Genomic DNA, 19551 nt, shown 5'->3' on the forward strand with positions numbered 1-19551 from the left:
TCATATGAATCCCAGTCTTCAACCCCGAGTCTCCTGCCCACACCTCCAAAGCCACGACTCCAGGAAATGAATATCCCTAATCGCCCGGTAGCAGAAGCCCTCTTTTATACACAACTATATTTTCATTTTCTTACAGACATTCTTCCCCTCCCACAAAAACCGATCCCACGCGAGCGGCTGTTCTTACCTAGCTAGTCCACTACACGGACAACATTTGTAGGAGGGGACCAGAACAGTCATGAGTCCAAACAGTACACATAATACACATAAACATTATCATCGGTTTGTGAATAATACAAAATGTTCGTAACATATAGGATTGAGACTAAAATTTGAGCACCATCATATTAAAGGAACATTGTATTATGCATCAGGAACTACAGAATAGTACTAAAAGGTACCAAAACAGTATGAGTACCAGATCATCATCATGTAAGTGGTCATTGCAAGGATAGTAATATATTTCAAAATATCAGGTAACAAAGCTTCGTCGTTGTTGTATTGAATTCTTTGTTTAGCTGACATCAACCAGAATAAAACAGCATAAGTCTTAAGTAAGACAAAAAAAAAAAAAACTTTTAAATGTCAAGAGGCATATTTCCTCCGAGTCAAGGGATCTTTGATTGTTTACCGTACGAACAGCCACGAACGGCCAATTGTTGATCCAGATATTGACTGGGAGGAGACTGTTTATCTCAACCCAATTATTCACCAGTTTGATTACACACTTACTTTGGCAGTGAGTAGTTGTTCTAATCCACCACCCCCCCATAAAAAGATGCAGGTCCTCAAATGGCATTCGTAGGTCAGAACAGACTTTGAGTTTGATACGTTGTTTATATTTCTAGTGTGTCAAAGAATACGAGATTATTAAATTTTTCTACCCGTCAATGGACAATTTCATTTAATTATATGAGTGTCCTTTTTCTGGTCAAGTGTTAGGCCTGGTTCAGAGTAATTCCAGGACACAGATATTCAATTACCAATCCAACTGATACCTAACCTAACTAAACCCTCTACTCCAGTAGGGGTCCAGCTTTTTTGGGTAAAATTGTAGAAGTGGATACCTACGTGATATAGTAATGGAAAATTAAACAATAGTTTTGTAAATTATATATTAATGTAATATACATTATTATTACCAATCCAAAGAATATAAGTTTTAGAGATATGCAGCATCCCTAAACACAGATTCTAAATTGTAATTCCTGCAGTAATCTAGAGTCGTTGCATACCTTAAGTAAAAATGTGCCTTGTTTGATTAGCTGTTGGCCCTTTGTATGCATTCACCTTGTACAGCACATTCTATGACCTAACCCAACCAAAACCTAGCAATGAGGAGATATGGAGGTTTGTATGCAGCTTCCCATCTTTGTACTAGTGGAAAATAGAAAAAAAAATCTTCTGAAGTAAAGCAAGTTTACATTTATCTTGAACTATGCCCCCTATTTTATGACCAGCAAAATATGTATGGGGGCCTGACAACCATTGCTATATACATAGGGGTGCCCCATCTGTTATAGAATTGTAAATTGCATCCATGTCAAATGGGTTAATTCCTGATGTATCAACCTTACATTGGGATAACCAGAAACATGGGTATTTAGATAAAAATGGGCAAAATGGTTCTACCCTGAAAATTTAGGATTTCTCCAGAGATAAGCACAATGTGCAATTTCGTTCCTTCTTTCCAACTCTTCTCAGGGTTGAGGTCCATTCTCTTTGTCTCGGGGCTTTGAGTTTGTTACATCTTTCTCCCTGGTTGGTTAAAATGGAGGGGATCCTATAGAAATGTTTCTTTTGACCATGCCTTGCTCTGAGCAGCATGCAATCGCACAAAGTTAACCATAACTACAATTCTCCAACAATTCCTTCTAGCTTGTGGTTTGTTCTCCAATATGGCAACATGAACATATAACATGAACCCTGTCATCATGCAGCAGTGGTCTATATGTCCAGATCACATCCAAATTGTGTAGGTCAGGCCTCTCTTTTGTGTCCTCTGTGTCCTCCCCTCAGTTGACCTTGACCAGATGTGTCCACCAAGACTTCCCTCAAAATTAAGTCTAGTCTCCTAATTTGCCCAGAATTAATCAAGTCTCCTTTCAAATTGTACTACAGTAGAATCCTGATTTAATGAGTCCCTTTTATTAGCTCGAGTTAATGAACATAATTCCATTCAACCAAGCATATTCCATTATTTGCAGTCATAATGAAAATAGGCTGATAAATTATTCAACACAGGAATCCGCCTTTCATTATTCACCTGATTTGGATGGCAATTATTAATGCCGGTCAGTTTTTCTTATATTTTCTTTATATTTCTGGCTGTGAGTTCTTCATTCTTTATCTAACATTTCACATTTTGTGAGCTTATTGTAGATATTTTTTAGCCCATTCCATCCATTTACCAATGCTACAAAACAAATATTTTCTGATGTTTGATTGTGAGCATTCCTTATTTATTTATGTATTTTTTTATCTTACCAATCACCCTATCATCTGATTCATTTAACCGATATGCTTTTTAAATGATTTTTTCCCTTAGTTTCCCTTGGAGTGACACCAGTATGGGTCTGGATTTTCCAGTTGCACTTGACCAATTTGTGTCAAATGTTCCAATTCTCCTTACTGCAGTAATATCATCATTGTGGATGTTTTGGCCCAGGACATAAACCCACTCTGAGAATTGGCACAAGAGATAAAACACCAATTCCTGAAGTGGGTTTATGTCCCAGGTGAATATGCAGATAAACAATGAATCTGTCACATGATCCAATAATATGCTGGTTACTGCTAGGAAAAGGAAACAAAATTTGCAAGGGCTTCTCTGTAATTCATATATTCAGGGGAGATACAGAAGTGGTATAAAATCAGTTGCACCACTTTTGTGTCTTGCCTGAAGATGTGAATTACATGAAAGTGCATGGGACTTTTGTATTTCTTTGTCTTTAGATACAGTGTGTGTGTGTATATAAACATATATATTACTGTAATCTTATATATATATATATATATATATATATATATAAATATATATATGTATATTATATCATATATATATGTATATATATACATATATATATATATATATATATATATATATATATATATATATATACAAACACACACACACACACACAAATTTGACATACAAACAAAGATTGGATAACTCACATCTATTACTACTGGAACAGAGAAGAGAAAGAGGTGGTTTGCTGTTTACAGAATTATGAAAACTATGGAAGATCTTGATAGAGATGACTTATTGAAATGGGACAGAAGAGAAACAAGAGGACATGAGAAGAAGCTAAAGAAGGACAGTTACAGAAGAGATTTGAAAAAGAATAGCTTCCTACACAGAGTGATTGATGTCTGGAACAAACTAAATGAGGAAACAGTGAGTGCCAAAACTATACAAAATTTTAAGAACAAACTGGATGCGGAGAGATACAAGAATGGGTCACTACGCGCATAGCTCTCTTCCCATAAAATACTAGGTAAATACACACACACACACACACACACACACACACACACTGGCACCAACACTCTCAAAACTATCATATGAAGAGAGACTATAAAAACTTAAACTACAGACACTAGAGCAAAGAAGAGAGAGAGGAGATTTGATAGCTATTTACAGAATCATGAAAGGCATAGAAATTACTGATAGAGAGAATCTGATAAAATGGGATGACAGAAATACAAGAGGACACGGAAAGAAAATAAAAAAAGACAGCTATAGAAGAGATTTGAAAAAGAACAGCTTTCCTCACAGAGTAATAGACAGTTGGAACAAGTTAGATGAGAAAGTGGTGTGTGCAAAAACAATACATGAATTTAAAAATAGTTTAGATAAAATGAGATATGAAGACGGGACCCACGAGCATAGCTCCCCTTCCCGTAAAATACAACTAGGTAAATACAACTAGGTAAATACACACACACACACACACACACACACACACACACACACACACACACACACACTTTCAACGAACGGACGGCTTGAAGAACGTTCTGAAGAAAAGTGAAGATTGTGGATCCCAACGCAAAGAGAAGTGCCTTTTTGTATTTGCAGGGTGGGGGGAAATTGCTCGTGGGGTAGTGGGAAGGTGAGGAAAGAGGAGAGGGGGAGGGATTGCTGGGGAAATGGAAGGTAATGAGGAGGTGGAGGAAATGGCCCTGACGGGCCGCCGAAAGGTAGACAAACGACCCCAAGACGAGCTGGATGATGACGACATGTCTAATAGGAATGTGAAGATTAGAGGTATAGATAGGAGCAATATAGCAGAAAGTGATGAGAATATTTTCAAGGGATTTAAAGAGGGTGGGGGGGACACAACCCCCCCCCCCCGACTGACAAGACTAGAAGAGAAGGTCGATAAGGTGATCGAGGACTTGGAGAGTAGGTTAGGTCATATGAACACCATTTTACAAAGGGTTGAAAGATTGGAAGAACTGGAAAAGGCGAATAAAAACTTAACTGATGAAATAGAAGACCTAAAAAGACAGTTAAGAGAGGTAAAGGTGGAGAATGAGGAATTGAAGAAGAATAGTAAAGAAAACAGAGAAACGATAGCTAAAGAAAGTAAAAATTGGAAGAAAACCCAAGAAGGAAATAAGGTTTCATTCACTGACATAGTCAAACAGCAATTGAAAGAACATACTGAAGACTCAGTTATTAAAGTGATGAGACAAAAGGAGAATATAGTAAGGGATTTAGCAGACAAGAAGAAATGTATAATTATATTGGGAATGGAAGAGAAACACAACACAGATAGAACCACAAGAATCAAAGAGGAAAATGAAAAAGTAAGCCAATTACTAGAATCAGTTCAGGAAGATGAACCAGGAATTATGAAACAAATCGAAGAGAAATTTAGACTCGGAAAGTATAGCACAGACAAGACCAGACCAATTAAGATTAAATTCAAGTCACAAACAACGGCAGAGAATATCTTATCCAAAACAGGGAAACTAGCAACAAATGAACAATACAAAAAGATATGGATAAAAAGAGAAATGAATAAAGAGGAAAGAGAGGAAGAAAAGCAGAAAAGACTGGAAGCTAAGGCAAAAAACGAGAACAGAACGGAGTCAGAGAAAGAGAGATTCTATTGGAGAGTAGTGAACATGAAACTAAGGAAGTTCGACATACAAAAGAAAAACATAAGGGAAACAGAGAACACAATGGAAGTGGCAGAAAACTAAGAGTGTCTTACACAAATATAGATGGATTAATAACAGGATTGAATGAGCTGAATGATTATTTGAAAGAAAAAGAACCGGACATAATGGGAATTGTAGAAACAAAATTAAAAGGCCCACTACCACCCAACAGTGTAGGACATGATGCATACAATTATTGGATTAGAAACAGAGAGAAAAAGCAAGGGGGTGGAGTTATGTTCCTGACTAAGAAGGATATAAACGTGAAAGGTGTCATATATGGAAAGAATACAGTAGAGATGATTATGATAGAAGTGGAAGACAGAGATAAGAAGAGCAGAAAATTTGTGATCAATTATGTGCCTCCGAAAACAGCCTCATGGGAGGAGAGTGAATATAAAAGTATGTTAGAGGACACAAAGGTAGCATTAACTAAAATAATGGAAGACGGAGGAAGAATAGTTATGATGGGCGACTTTAATTGCAAAGAAATCTGCTGGGAAGAAATGACAGTAAAGAGTGGTGATGACTCATGGGGAAATGCTCTACTTGAGATGATTACTGACCATTCAATGACACAATGGATACAAGAGAACACTAGGTATAGAAATGAAGAAGAACCATCGAGGCTAGACTTAATAATTACATCTGAACCTAGAATAGTGGACAAGATTGAATATAAAACACCAATAGGTAAAAGTGACCACATATTGATTGAACTGGAACTTAATGAAGAAAAATATATGAAAAGAAATGAACAATATAGAAGAGGAAGAATGATGTATGAAAAAACAAACTTTGATAAAATAAGAGAATTCTTCCAACAAGAAAACTGGGAAGAAATATACAAAGAAGAAACATCAGTGGGAGAGAAATGGAATATTTTGACAAAAATTTACAAAAAAGGAGTGGAAAAGTATGTCCCAAGACAAAAACAAGAAAAAGAATATGTAAAATGCTGGTACAACAAAAGTTGTAGGGAGTTAAAAGACAAAAGAGACAAAGCCTGGACCAGATGGAAAAAAGACAGAAGACCTGAAAAATGGAAAATATATACTGGTTATAGAAATGAATATGTACAAAAGTGCAGAGAGGAAAAAAGAAAATATGAAAAAGATGTTATAGAAAAGTGTAAAGATCAACCAAAACTATTCTACAGATTTGTAAACAATAAACTGAAAAACAAACAAGACTTGGAGAAATTAAGACAAGGAGGAGTTGAATACACTGAGGAAATGGAAATGGCAGAAATTATGAACAAACATTTTAAATCAGTGTTTACAAGGGAAAATATACAACCTGAAGAGATTGAGTGGAAAGAAAAAGTCCCCCCTATGGAAGAAATAGAAGTAACAAAGAATGAAATATTGACACACTTGGGTAATTTTGATGTCAGAAAATCGCATGGGCCAGATGAAATAGCAAACTGGATTCTGAAAGAATGCAGGAATGAACTGGCAGACAAAATACATAGCATAATAAGCAGTTCCTTAAAAGAAGGAAAAGTTCCAGAAGATTGGAAAAAAGCAAATATAGTACCTATATATAAAGGAGGAAATAAAGAAGAACCTACCAACTATAGACCAGTCTCTCTAACAAGTACAATAGCAAAAATTTGTGAAAGAATTATCAAAAGTAGATGGGTAAAATACTTGGAAAAAAACAACGTACTAAATCCAAGGCAATTTGGATTCAGACAAGGACGATCATGCGTCACCAATTTAATATGTTTCTATTCAAGGCTAATAGATATAATACAAGAAAGAGATGGATGGGCTGATTGTGCATTTCTAGACCTAAAAAAAGCTTTTGACAAAGTACCACATAAGAAGTTGCTTAAGAAATTAGAATATGAAGGAGGAATACAAGGTAAATTGCTAAATTGGATGGAAGACTTTTTGCAAGAAAGAAAAATGAGAGTAGTGATAAGAGATCAGCACTCAAAATGGAATGAAGTAATAAGCGGTGTCCCGCAGGGAACAGTTCTGGCCCCAATAATGTTTGCTATATATATTAATGATATGGATGAAGGAATTGAAAGCTATATGAGCTTCTTTGCAGATGATGCAAAACTACTGAAAAGAGTGAAAACTGAAGAAGATTGTGAATCACTACAGAGAGATCTAAATAAAGTACAAGAATGGAGTAGGAAGTGGGAGATGGAGTTCAATACAAAAAAGTGTAGTATAATGGAATTTGGAAAAAGCAAAAACAGAATAACAGGATCATATAATTTGGGAGAAGAAGGAATAAAAAAAGTAGAAAATGAGAAGGACCTGGGAGTCATTGTTATGAATAATATGTCACCTGAGAAACATATAAATAAGATTTTTGGAGAAACTTATAATTTAATAAGAACAATCAAAGTGGCATTTACATACCTGGATGAAGAAATGGTGAGGAAAATCCTAATCACCCTGATAAGACCAAGATTGGAATATGCAGCAACGATATGGTCACCAAGTACAAAAAAATGTATAAAAAAACTTGAAAGAATACAAAGAGCAATCACAAAACTGGCACCAACACTCTCAAAACTATCATATGAAGAGAGACTACAAAAACTTAAACTACAGACACTAGAGCAAAGAAGAGAGAGAGGAGATTTGATAGCTATTTACAGAATCATGAAAGGCATAGAAATTACTGATAGAGAGAATCTGATAAAATGGGATGACAGAAATACAAGAGGGCACGGAAAGAAAATAAAAAAAGACAGCTATAGAAGAGATTTGAAAAAGAACAGCTTTCCTCACAGAGTAATAGACAGTTGGAACAAGTTAGATGAGAAAGTGGTGTGTGCAAAAACAATACATGAATTTAAAAATAGTTTAGATAAAATGAGATATGAAGACGGGACCCCACGAGCATAGCTCCCCTTCCCGTAAAATACAACTAGGTACAACTAGGTAAATACACACACACACACACACACACACACACACACACACACACACACACACACACACACACACACACACAAACAGAGTGAAGAAAAAAAAAAAAAAGGAATCTACGAAGAGAGGATTGGAAGTGAGTATAGTTGAGAGCCCAAGAGGTGTGATACCCAAGCACCACAGCATTTTGGATACTCCATAGAGAAACACAAGGTGGGAAAACAATGTATTTTCAGGTTTTCAAAGAAATGAAAGCAAAATAGGAAGAAGTTTTGATATATATAGAGAAAGTAGGTATAGCAATGCACTAAGAAATTGCAAATTAAGTGAACTAATGGAAGAAATCATAGACTTGAAATATAACTACCGGGCTGTTCAAAAGGAACTGATTACACTACAAAAAAGCAATGAGCAAACTATCAAAGAAATGAGTGACCTATAGAGTGGAATAGTAAGTCTTAAGAGAGAAAACGAAATACTGAAAAATGAGGATAAAAATAAAAATGACAAACTAAAAAAGGAGGTAAATGAACAGTTGCAAGTAGTGACTGGTAAAGTAGCAGAATCCATGATAGAAACAGACCTCATTGAAATAAAGAATCAATGGAAGAAAGAACAGGAAAATGAAGAAATATCATTTAGAAAAATATTGAAAGAGCAGATGGAAGAAAATACAAAAGAAACAGTTATAGCAGTAATCAAAGAGAAGGAAAATTTGGCGAGATACACATGTGACAAAGGCAAGTGCATTGTGGTCCATGGTATAGAGGACAAGCATGATATGTATAGATACCAAAAAGAATAGGAAGGGAAGGAACTAGTCAAAGAAATTCTGAAAGAAATACAGGATGAAGATCAAAATCTCGTTAAAGAAATCTACGAGATTCACAGGATAGGCAAATACTCAAAAGAAAAACACCAAAGACCTCTAAAAATAAAACTAAGAACACAAATGATGGCAGAGGAAGTATTATCAAAAGCGGTCAAACTGGCAAATAGTGAGACATTAAAAAATATAAGAATACAAAAGGAAATGAGTGATGAGAAAAAAGAGAAGGACAAAGTGCTCAGAATTGAAGCAAGTGATAGAAATGAAAAGAGAACAGAGAAAATATGAATTATTTTTGGAGAGTGATGGATTTGAGACTGAAAAAATGGTATATAAAAAAAATGGAAACCTAAACCAAAAAAGAAAAGAATATACAAAAATAAAAGTGGCATACACAAACATAGATGGTATGATCCCTGGAATCAAAGAACTAAATGACTATCTAGAAACAGAAAAACCTGACATCATGGGCATAGTAGAGACAAAACTGAAAGGACCGCTATTAACAAGCATAGTGAAACATGGTTTATATAACCACTGGGCAAAAAACAGAACTGATAAGCAAGGAGGTGTCATGATATTGACCAAAAAAGTTTTAAATGTAACGAAAATAATCGAAGGTCAGGGAAATACAGAAGTAATTATGATTAAAATGGCTAACAAAAAGATGAAAAGCAGAAAATTTGTAGTAGTGCATGTACCACCAAAAACCCAATGCGTGGCCAGATAGTGAACATTCCAAAATATTGGAAGAAACAATAAAGGTGCTAAACGAATCACTGAAAGAGAGTGGAAACATAGTAATCATGGGCGATTTTAATGCAAAAGACATAATTTGGGAAGAAATGACAGTCAAGGGGGGAGATGAACTCTGGAGCAACATGCTACTAGATATGACCATCGAATACACTCTAACACAATGGGTTAAGGAGAATACTAGATATAGAAACAATGAGGAACCATCAAAACTAGACCTAGTATTAACCTCTGAACCAGATATTGTGAACAGAATGGAGTATAAAACACCAATTGGAAAAAGCGACCATATACTAATAGAGTTTGAATTAAAAGAACAGAACAACATAGAAATGACAAACATAGTGAAGGAAGATTTATGTACAACAAAACTTTGTAGAACTAAGGAAATTTTTCCAAAATGCAAATTGGGATAGGTTCTCTAAAAAGGAAACAACTATGGATGACAAATGGAACATGTTTAAAGAAAATTATAAAGAGGGAGTTAACAAATATGTACCAAAAAAGAAACAAAAAGAAATTTATATAAAATGTTGGTTCAACAAAAGATGTAGTGAGGCTAAAGCCAGGAGAGATAAAGCATGGAAAAAATGGGGGAAAGAAAGACAGGAAAACATCCAAATGGCAAACATCTGAAAAACTTAGAAATGAATATGTAAACATACGCAGGAAAGAAAAAAGCGAATATGAAAGGGATGTCATAGACAAATGTAAGGATCAACCAAAACTCTTTTACAGATGTGTAAACGACAAACTAAAGGATAAGCATGATATAGTAAAATTGCGTGAAAGAGATAAAGAGTACATAGACGACACAGAGATGGCAGAAGTTATGATCAGACACTTCAGGTTTGTTTTTACAATTGAAAGCTCACAACCCCGGGAGGACAAACAACTAGAAAGTTCACCCATGATGAAGAAAATGAAAATAACACAGAGGGAAATAAGAGACCAAATTAAAAGCCTAGGTGTCAGAAAGTCGCACGGACCAGATGAAATTGCAAATTGGATATTGTAAGAGTGTATAGATGAACTGACATATAAACTACACAAGATAATAGACTTCTCATTTTAAAAGAGGGAAAGGTACCGCAAGATTGGAAAGATACAAACATAGTACCAATATACAAAGGAGGAAACAGAGAAGATCCTACAAACTTTAGACTGGTGTCCCTCACAAGCACAGTAGCAAAAATATGCAAAAAGGTTATCAGGAACAGATGGACCAAACACTGGGAAGAAAATAAAATAATAAACCCCAAACAATTTGGTTTTAGAAGTGGAAGATTGTGCACCATTAATCTAATCTGCTTTTACTCGAGACTAATTGAGATAATACAAGAAAGAGATGGATGGGCAGACTGCGCCTTCCTGGATCTACAGAAAGCTTTTGGCAAGGTACCTCACAAAAATTAATAAGTAAAATTGAAAAAATAGGAGGAATTCAAGGTAAACTATTGGAATGGGTGAAGGACTTCTTAACTGGGAGAAAAATGAGAGTGGTACTTAGAGACAAAAGTTCAAAATGAGAAGATGTAAAAAGTGGCATCCCACAAGGCTCTGTTTTGGCTCCTTTAATGTTTGCCATATACATAAATGATATGGACAAAGGAGTAAATTGTTACATAATTTTTTTTGCCAATGATGCCAAATTACTCAAGAGAGTGAAAACAGAAGAAGATTGCAGATTGCTACAAGACCTGGATAAAGTATGGTAATGGAGCCAGAAATATGAGATGAACGTCAACATCAAGAAATGTAGCATAATGGCAAAAACAGAGTTTCGGAAAAATATACGTTTGGAAACAGAGAAGTAAAAAAAGTAAACTCAGAGAGGGACCTATGAGTAATCATCTCAAGTGACTTGACACCTGACAAACATGTAAATACACTGTTTGGAGAGACTTACAACTTATTAAGATCAATGAAAGGGGCCTTCAACTACATGGATGAAAAGATGGTTAAGAAAATAATTACTAAATTGATAAGACCAAAACAAGAATATGCTATATCAATGTGGGCACCAAGCACAAAGAAATTAGAAAGAATCCAAAGAGCGGCAACAAAGATGGCACCCACACTATCAAATTTGACATATGAACAAAGATTGGAGAAATTACAGCTGTCAACATTGGAGCAGAGAAGGGAAAGAGGCGACCTGTTGACTATCTTCAGAATTATGAAAGGTATGGAAGTTCTTGATAGAAATGACCTATTGAAATGGGACAAGAGGACACGATAAAAGGCTACAGAAGAGACCTGAAAAAGAACAGTTTCCTGCACAGAGCAATCGATGTCTGGAACAAACTAAACAGTGAATGCCAGAACTATACACGAGTTCAAGAATAAATTGGATGTTGAGAGATACGAAAGCAGATCACAACTAGCATAGCTCCCATTCCGTAAAATACAACTAGGTAAATACACATACACACACACACACACATATATATATATATAGATATATATATATATATATATATAGATATATATATATATATATATATATATAGATATATATATATATACAAACATATATTTACCTAGTTGTATCTTACGGGAAAGGGAACGATGCTCATGGTGTCCTCTGTATTTCACAGTATCTAAATTGTTCTTAAATTTGTGTATGGTTTTTACAAACACTATCATTTCATCCATTTTGTTCCATACATCCACCACATTGTGGGGAAACCTGTTCTTTTTCAGGCCTCTTCTATAACTGTCTTTTTTGAGTTTCTTTCCATGTCCTGTCATATTTCTTGTATCCCATTTTAGTAAGTCTTCTCTCTCTGACTTACATACCTCTCATGATTCTATAGATGGTCAACAAATCTCCTCTTTCTCTTCTTTGTTCCAGGTTCGGTAACTCTAGTATTGACAGTCTCTCTTCTTATGACAATTCTGAAAGAGTGGGGGCCATCTTTGTAGTTGCTCTTTGGATTCTTTCAATTTTCCTTATATTGTTTTTGGTACTGGTGTGACCAGTATTTTCTACACCATTTCTTTGTCCAAGTAAGTAAATGCCACTTTTGTTTACCTCACCAAGTTGTAGGTTTCTCTGACAATTTTGTTTATCTGTTTGTCAGGTGACATGTCCGTTGTGATGATTACTCCCAGGTCTTTTTTAAAACCCACTTTCTTTAAATTCTTTTCACCAATTTTATATTTTCCTGATATCCTGTTTTTACTTTTTCCAAATTCCATTATACTACATTTCTTGATGTTGAAGTCCACTTCCCACTTCTGACTCCATTCCCAAAGTTTGTTTAGATCTCTCTGCAGTGACTCAATCTATTTCAGTGCTCACTTTTCTCAACAATTTTGCATCATCAATAAAGAAGTTCATGTAACTGTCCACACCCTTGTCCATGTCATTCACATAATAGCAATCATTATTGGAACCAGTACCAATCACTGTGGAACTCCACTAATCATCTCTTCCCAAGTAGAACCTTTTACCTCTGAGCACTATTATTTTTCTTCCATGCAGGAAGTTCTCCATCCATTCCATTAGTTTACCTTGTACCCCTCCAATGTTTTTCAGTTTTGTATGTGGCACTTTATCAAAATCTTTTTGTAGATCTAGGAAAGCATATTCAGCCCATCTGTCCCTTTGCTGTATTATATCTAATAGTCTTCAGTATGAGCAGATCAGATTTGTGGCGCGTGATCTTTCCTGTATGAATCCAAAATGTCACGGGTTTAGTACATTATTCTCTTCTAGATGTTTTGCCCACATATTTTTGATAATTTTTTCACAAATTTTGGCTGCAGTACTTGTAAGGGAAATCAGTCTGTAATATGATGGGTCTTCCTTGTTACCTCCTTTATGTATTGGTATGATGTTAGCCTTTTTCCAGTCTTCTGGTATTTTTCCTTCCTTAAGCAAACAACCTATTATATTGTATATTTTGCCTACCAATTCTTCTTTACACTCCTTTAGTATCCAGTTTGTAATTTTATCTGGGCTGTGTGATTTTCTGACATCAAGGCTAGTTATTTGATTCCTTATTCCAGGTTGTGTTGCTATTATTTCCCCCATAGGAATGTGTTGAGGTATGGCTGTTGTATTTCTTTGGCTTTGTCTGTATTATAGTGTGTGGATGTAATTATTTCATCTGTTTAGGAAGAGATTTGTATTTCTGAGGTGTGGGGTGTGGGTATGTCATGCATGTATAGATTAAAGGTGGGGTAGTCTGTCCCTAAAATTTCTGGTGTGCAATGATTGACCATTATTTGACATATAGTCATTTCTACCTGCCAAATAAGATGTCATGATACCCACACAGGTATTCTACTGAATGTGACAAGAAAAAATATGTAAAGCACCTCTACAATATCTCAGGTCAATATTATTGATTATGTTTTGCTTAAATAATAACAGGTACACCACTTATCAGTGTATCTTAAACGATGTGACTTGCATCACTTTATAAGTCAGATGAATGAGATGAACTGAATAAATCTTTCTAGAGTAGTTCATTTTTAGAGTCAGGTCTTGTAAGCCCAAATGTGGAATTTTATTGAGTTAAAACAAAATATGCCTTTTTGGCCAGCTGGGCCATTCCCCATCACATCTCATGACACGAGGAAAAAGCTACAACAAAATTTGAGTCATTCTGATCGTAATGGAGTGAGTATGCATGTAGATTTTGGATGAATTTCAGTACATTTCTAAAAAAGTACAAGTAGAATGCAATATATCATAGCACCCTGTTAGTGTTTCTACACATGTTGGTGATGGCAAGTACAAAGAATCTGTTTAGGTATGAAGGGACTTGAGTATGAAATGTTTTGTGTACAAAACATCCACAATCTGATTACAGTGTAATACACAATTTCAAAGAGTTACATGTCAGTCTTATAATTACATTTTTTTTTTCCCAGGATGAGGATAACTATCACCATTTCTTTGGAAGAGGTATCTGTAGATTTCATATATATATGATGAAATGGATCCAGTATGATATATGCAGTACAGGTACATTACGAGTCATCTTAGATATTGTATGATGACCCACACAAGAGAGAATAACCAGTGTGACCTGTATAATTCTACTTTCTCACAAAAGGGTGATCTCAAATGGCACAAAAGTCACCTAAAAACATGTGGTGACCCACTCAGGAGAAAGTCAATCCACGATGAGCTGTGAGATTCTGCTTTCCCCCAAAAAGATGGTCTTGCAAAGCATATGAAAACCCAAACAGGAGAAACGCCTTTCCAGTGTGATGTGTGTAATTATGCTTTCTCACAAAGGGGTAATCTCACACAGCATATGAAGACCCACACAGGAGAGAAGTCTATCCAATGTGACCAGTGCAATGGAGCTTTCTCATGAAAGAATAACCTCAAATTTCATATAGTGACCCACATTAGAGAGAAGCCATTCCAATATAGCCTGTGCAATAAAGCTTTGTCACAAAAGAATCAGCTGAAAGATCACATAATGATCCACATAGGAGAGAAGCCTTTCCAATGTGACCTTTGTGATTCTACTTTCTCACAAAAGGGTTCTCTCACAAATCATATAAGGACCCACACAGGGGAGAAGCTTTTCCAGTGTGACCTTTGTGATTCTGCTTTCTCCCGAAAGGGTCATTTAATACAGCATATAAGGACCCACACAGGAGAGAAGCCTTTTCAGTGCGACCTGTGCAATTCTGGTTTCTCACGTAAGAGTGCTCTTACAAGGCATATAAGGACCCACACAGGAGAGAAGCCTTTCCAGTGTGACTTGTGCGATTCTGCTTTTTCAGAAAAGGGTCATCTCACAAATCATATAAGGACCCACACAGGAGAGAAGCCTTTCCAGTGTGACCTTTGTGATTCTGCTTTCTCAATAAAGGGTTCTCTCACACAGCATGCAAGGACCCACACAAGAGAAAAGCCTTTTTATTGTGACCTGTGCAATTCTGGTTTCTCATATAAAAGTGATCTTACAAGGCATATGAGGACCCACACTGGAGAGAAGCCTTTCCAGTGTAATTTGTGTGACTCTACTTTCAAACAAAAGCGTTCTCTTACAAATCATATAAGGACCCACACAGGAGAGAAGCCTTTCCAGTGTGACCTTTGTGATTCTGCTTTCTTACATAAGATTTCTCTCACACAGCATATGAGGACCCACACAGGGGAGAAGCCTTTCCAGTGTGACCTTTGTGATTCTGCTTTCTCACGAAAGGGTCATTTAACACAGCATATAAGGACCCACACAGGAGAGAAGCCTTTTCAGTGCGACCTGTGCAATTCTGGTTTCTCACGTAAGAGTGCTGTTACAAGGCATATAAGGACCCACACAGGAGAGAAGCCTTTCCAGTGTGACCTGTGCGATTCTGCTTTTTCAGAAAAGGGTCATCTCACAAATCATATAAGGACCCACACAGGAGAAAAGCCTTTTCATTGTGACCTGTGCAATTCTGGTTTCTCATATAAAAGTGATCTTACAAGGCATATGAGGACCCACACTGGAGAGGAGCCTTTCCAGTGTAATTTGTGTGACTCTACTTTCAAACAAAAGCGTTCTCTTACAAATCATATAAGGACCCACACAGGGGAGAAGCCTTTCCAGTGTGACCTTTGTGATTCTGCTTTCTCACGAAAGAGTCATTTAACACAGCATATAAGGATCCACACAGGGGAGAAGCCTTTTCAGTGCGACCTGTGCAATTCTCGTTTCTCACGTAAGATAATTCTTACAAAGCATATAAGGACCCACACTGGAGAGAAGCCTTTCCAGTGTAGCTTGTGCAATTCTACTTTCTCAGAAAAGGGTAATTTAACACAGCATATAAGGACCCACACAGGAGAGAAGCCTTTCCAGTGTGACATATGTGATTCCACTTTCTCACAAAAAGGTTCTCTCGCACAGCATATGAGGACCCACACAGGAGAGAAGCCTTTTCAGTGTGACCTGTGCAATTCTGGTTTCTCAAAGAAAAATGATCTTACAAGGCACATAAGGACCCACACTGGGGAGAAGCCTTTCCTGTGTGACCTGTGTGACTCTGCTTTTTCAGAAAAGGGATCTCTCACAAAACATATGAGTACCCACACAGGAGAGAAACCTTTCCAGTGTGGTCTGTGTGATTATGCTGTCTCACAAAAGAGTTCTCTCACAAGGCATATGAGGACCCACACAGGAGAGAAGCCTTTCCAGTGTAACCTGTGTGATTCTGCTTTCTCAGAAAAGGGTTCTCTCACAAAACATATGAGGACCCACACAGGAGAGAATCCTTTTCAGTGTGACCTGTGCGATTCTGGTTTCTTACGTAAGAGTTCTCTTACAAAGCATATAAGGACCCACACTTGATAAAAGCCATTCCTATGTGAACAGTATGATGCAACTTCCTCACAAAAGAATTGCCTCAAATATCACATGATGACCCACACAGGAGAGTAGCCTTTCCAGTGTGACCTGAGCAATTCAGGTTTCTAACAAACGAGGTCTCTCATATGTCACATGGTTACTAAAACTGTTGAGAAGCCATTCCATTGTGACCTGTGTAGTGAAAAGTGTTCCCTCTAAGTTTTATGCACATGTGTGTGCACACATGTTTTACAACTAATACACAAAGGAAAAAATGTGCACACGCAAGGCTTTTAAGATGAAATTGAATTGTTCTAGATAAACTTTATGATTTTATAATGATGAATTCAAAATAAAAGAAAGATGTGATCTTGAGAATCTGTTAGTGACCTTTAAAATGTAAGTGTACAATTTCATAATGTCACATGTGGGTTTAAGATGGTTTGTATTGTGTTTAACGGTTATCACCAGCACTTAATCATTCAAATTAATTAAATCAAGAAGAATGTTTACAATTTCACTCCCTCAAATCAAATACTCTTAATGGCCTGAATAACAGCATGAGCAAAAAAGATGATGATGAAAATACGGCTACTAAAAGAGCTTTGCTTAGTTAGAAATTCAAATAAGCACAACACTGAATCAAAGCCAAAGGAAAGATTAGAAGTTAAAAATTATGATAAGGGGAAAGGGAGGTGTTGGAAAGGCCCATCCTGACTTACTAGTTGACTTTAATTGAAAGGTAAGCAAAGGAAAACAAAAGAACATGTCAAATTCAAAGGAAGCAAATGGTGTGGTGCAAAAAACAAACTATGCCCATTCACAGGATAGGTTCTCAGAGGATGGTCAGTGTTTGATATCTCCTGTATTTCACATTATGATTTCTCATTTGGTAGTGAACATGTCTTGAATATCATAATTGTTTTGGCTGATACTACAGAAATGATTAATTAGTTAGTTTAATGATTTCAAATGTTCTGTGCACAAAAAAATCAAACCCAAAATGATATGAGATTTTACACAAATGGTAGTATTTGCTCCTCAGAATGAACAGTTATGTGACTTGGCAATGTTGATGGATATTGGACGAACCTTCCTTGTGTCTCATGCAGACTATGAGCGAGGTTTTACCCAAATGAATAAAATAAAGAACAAACTTAGAACCAATTAGGGGAATGTCATTTGGATATGCTTATGAGAATGAAAAGCTACCAATTGTATGGGAATTCAATCACTTTAGATAATGTGTACAAAGAGTGGGTGAATGCCAAAGAGAGAAGAAATAAGGGGAAGCTAGAACTAATGCTGATAATTGGTAATGGGCTCTTTTATTATGTATATAGTTATTTGCAAATTTAGACATTCTAAATAAAGGTAATCAGTCATCAGTGTTATCTTTTTTACTTCATTTCATTCTACTAATCAAATAGATATATACCAAGAGCTTTTTCCTCCTTATAAGGGAGGTAGGTAAGTCAGAGGCACATACCTATTCCCACCCATTTCACTCTGCCTTTTCCAACCATCCCATCTCAGCTCTTCATGGATGATGGGTCATCCCTGCATCCTGCCAACTGCCCTGGGTCAAACGCAATGCAGCAGGACAGTGTATCCACAGCAAGGCCGTTTCACATAATTGGTGAACCCCCCTCTCCATCCCCTCAAGCAGGAAAGGAGAAGAGAAATCCCTTTGTGCTGCATCAAAATATCATTCACACAGAAGAACCCCCCATCCCTTTCTTCCTTACATAACAATATCACCCATACACATTCTCCAATCAAACCTATTTTCTGCCTTCTACCTTCCTTGCTCAACAGACATTCCCCTCTTGATGGTCGTCCCCTCAAGTTCATTCTCCCCACCTCTGCCTTCCACACCTCTTATACTAGTCTTTCACCACTCGTTCTTTCCATGTGTCCGAACCATCCCAGTAACATTTCATCAGCCATATCTGCCATCTCCTTTTCCACTCCTGCTCTCCTCCTCGTTTTTCAGTCTATCCAACCTTGTAACCCCTACTATACTTCTCAGACATTCCATCTCAAACACATTTAAATTTTTCCTCTCTGCCTCTCTTAAATTCCAAGCCTCTGCCCCATACAATGCCATCAACACAATCACCCCTTCATACATTCTCCTCTTTGCATCCATTCCCAGTTGCCTATTTCTCATACCACTTTTTAATTTTCCATGACATTTACTTGCTTCTCTCAATCTACAATTTACCTCCATTCCTCCCGTTCCTGCCATACATATTGAATATTTTTGTCAACTGTCATTGTCACACAAACTCTTGAAATACAAAATCAGTCGTTGCAAAGCAAATAAAAACAATAGACACTACAGGTAGTTTGCGCATTTTTTCCTTAAGTGCCCTTGGTTTATCACTCTTACTAACAACAACAGGCTTCAGTCTGTGGGAGCTGTCAGCATTACCACACGCCATAACTGACAGCCTGTCCTTTACAAGTATCCTGCCGGTAGTGCTGCTTATCTCAGTGGAAGCCTGGGTGTTACTGGGCAGAGACTTCCAATATAACCCGGTTTCATCAGCGATTTAAATTTGAAAGTCTCGTTAATGCTCCA

The 19551-nt window shown here is 36.6% G+C and overlaps 1 protein-coding gene across 3 annotated transcripts; it reads left to right on the plus strand.

Annotated features, from left to right (window-relative positions):
* The first annotated feature begins 218 nt into the window (after nt 1–218).
* Nucleotides 219–18343, plus strand: LOC143031773 (uncharacterized). Of its 3 annotated transcripts, none has more exons than XM_076196032.1 (2): nt 219–432; nt 14545–18343. In XM_076196032.1, the coding sequence occupies exon 2, from the start codon at nt 15105–15107 to the stop codon at nt 16965–16967; it is 1863 nt and encodes a 620-aa protein (XP_076052147.1). In that variant the 5' UTR covers nt 219–432; nt 14545–15104; the 3' UTR covers nt 16968–18343. The 3 variants fall into 3 exon arrangements, with proteins under 3 accessions (XP_076052147.1, XP_076052145.1, XP_076052146.1); XM_076196030.1 differs by lacking the exon at nt 219–432 and adding an exon at nt 579–805; XM_076196031.1 differs by lacking the exon at nt 219–432 and adding an exon at nt 579–739.
* Nucleotides 18344–19551: the final 1208 nt, after the last annotated feature.

This window comes from Oratosquilla oratoria, chromosome 12 (assembly GCF_046742065.1).
Source record: "Oratosquilla oratoria isolate Oo_2021 chromosome 12, ASM4674206v1, whole genome shotgun sequence".
NCBI classification, from domain to species: Eukaryota; Metazoa; Arthropoda; class Malacostraca; order Stomatopoda; family Squillidae; genus Oratosquilla; species Oratosquilla oratoria.

Excerpts from the sequence above, each read along its gene's own strand:
- LOC143031773 (XM_076196032.1), top strand. The coding sequence starts at position 15,105 with ATGATCCACATAGGAGAGAAGCCTTTCCAATGTGACCTTTGTGATTCT.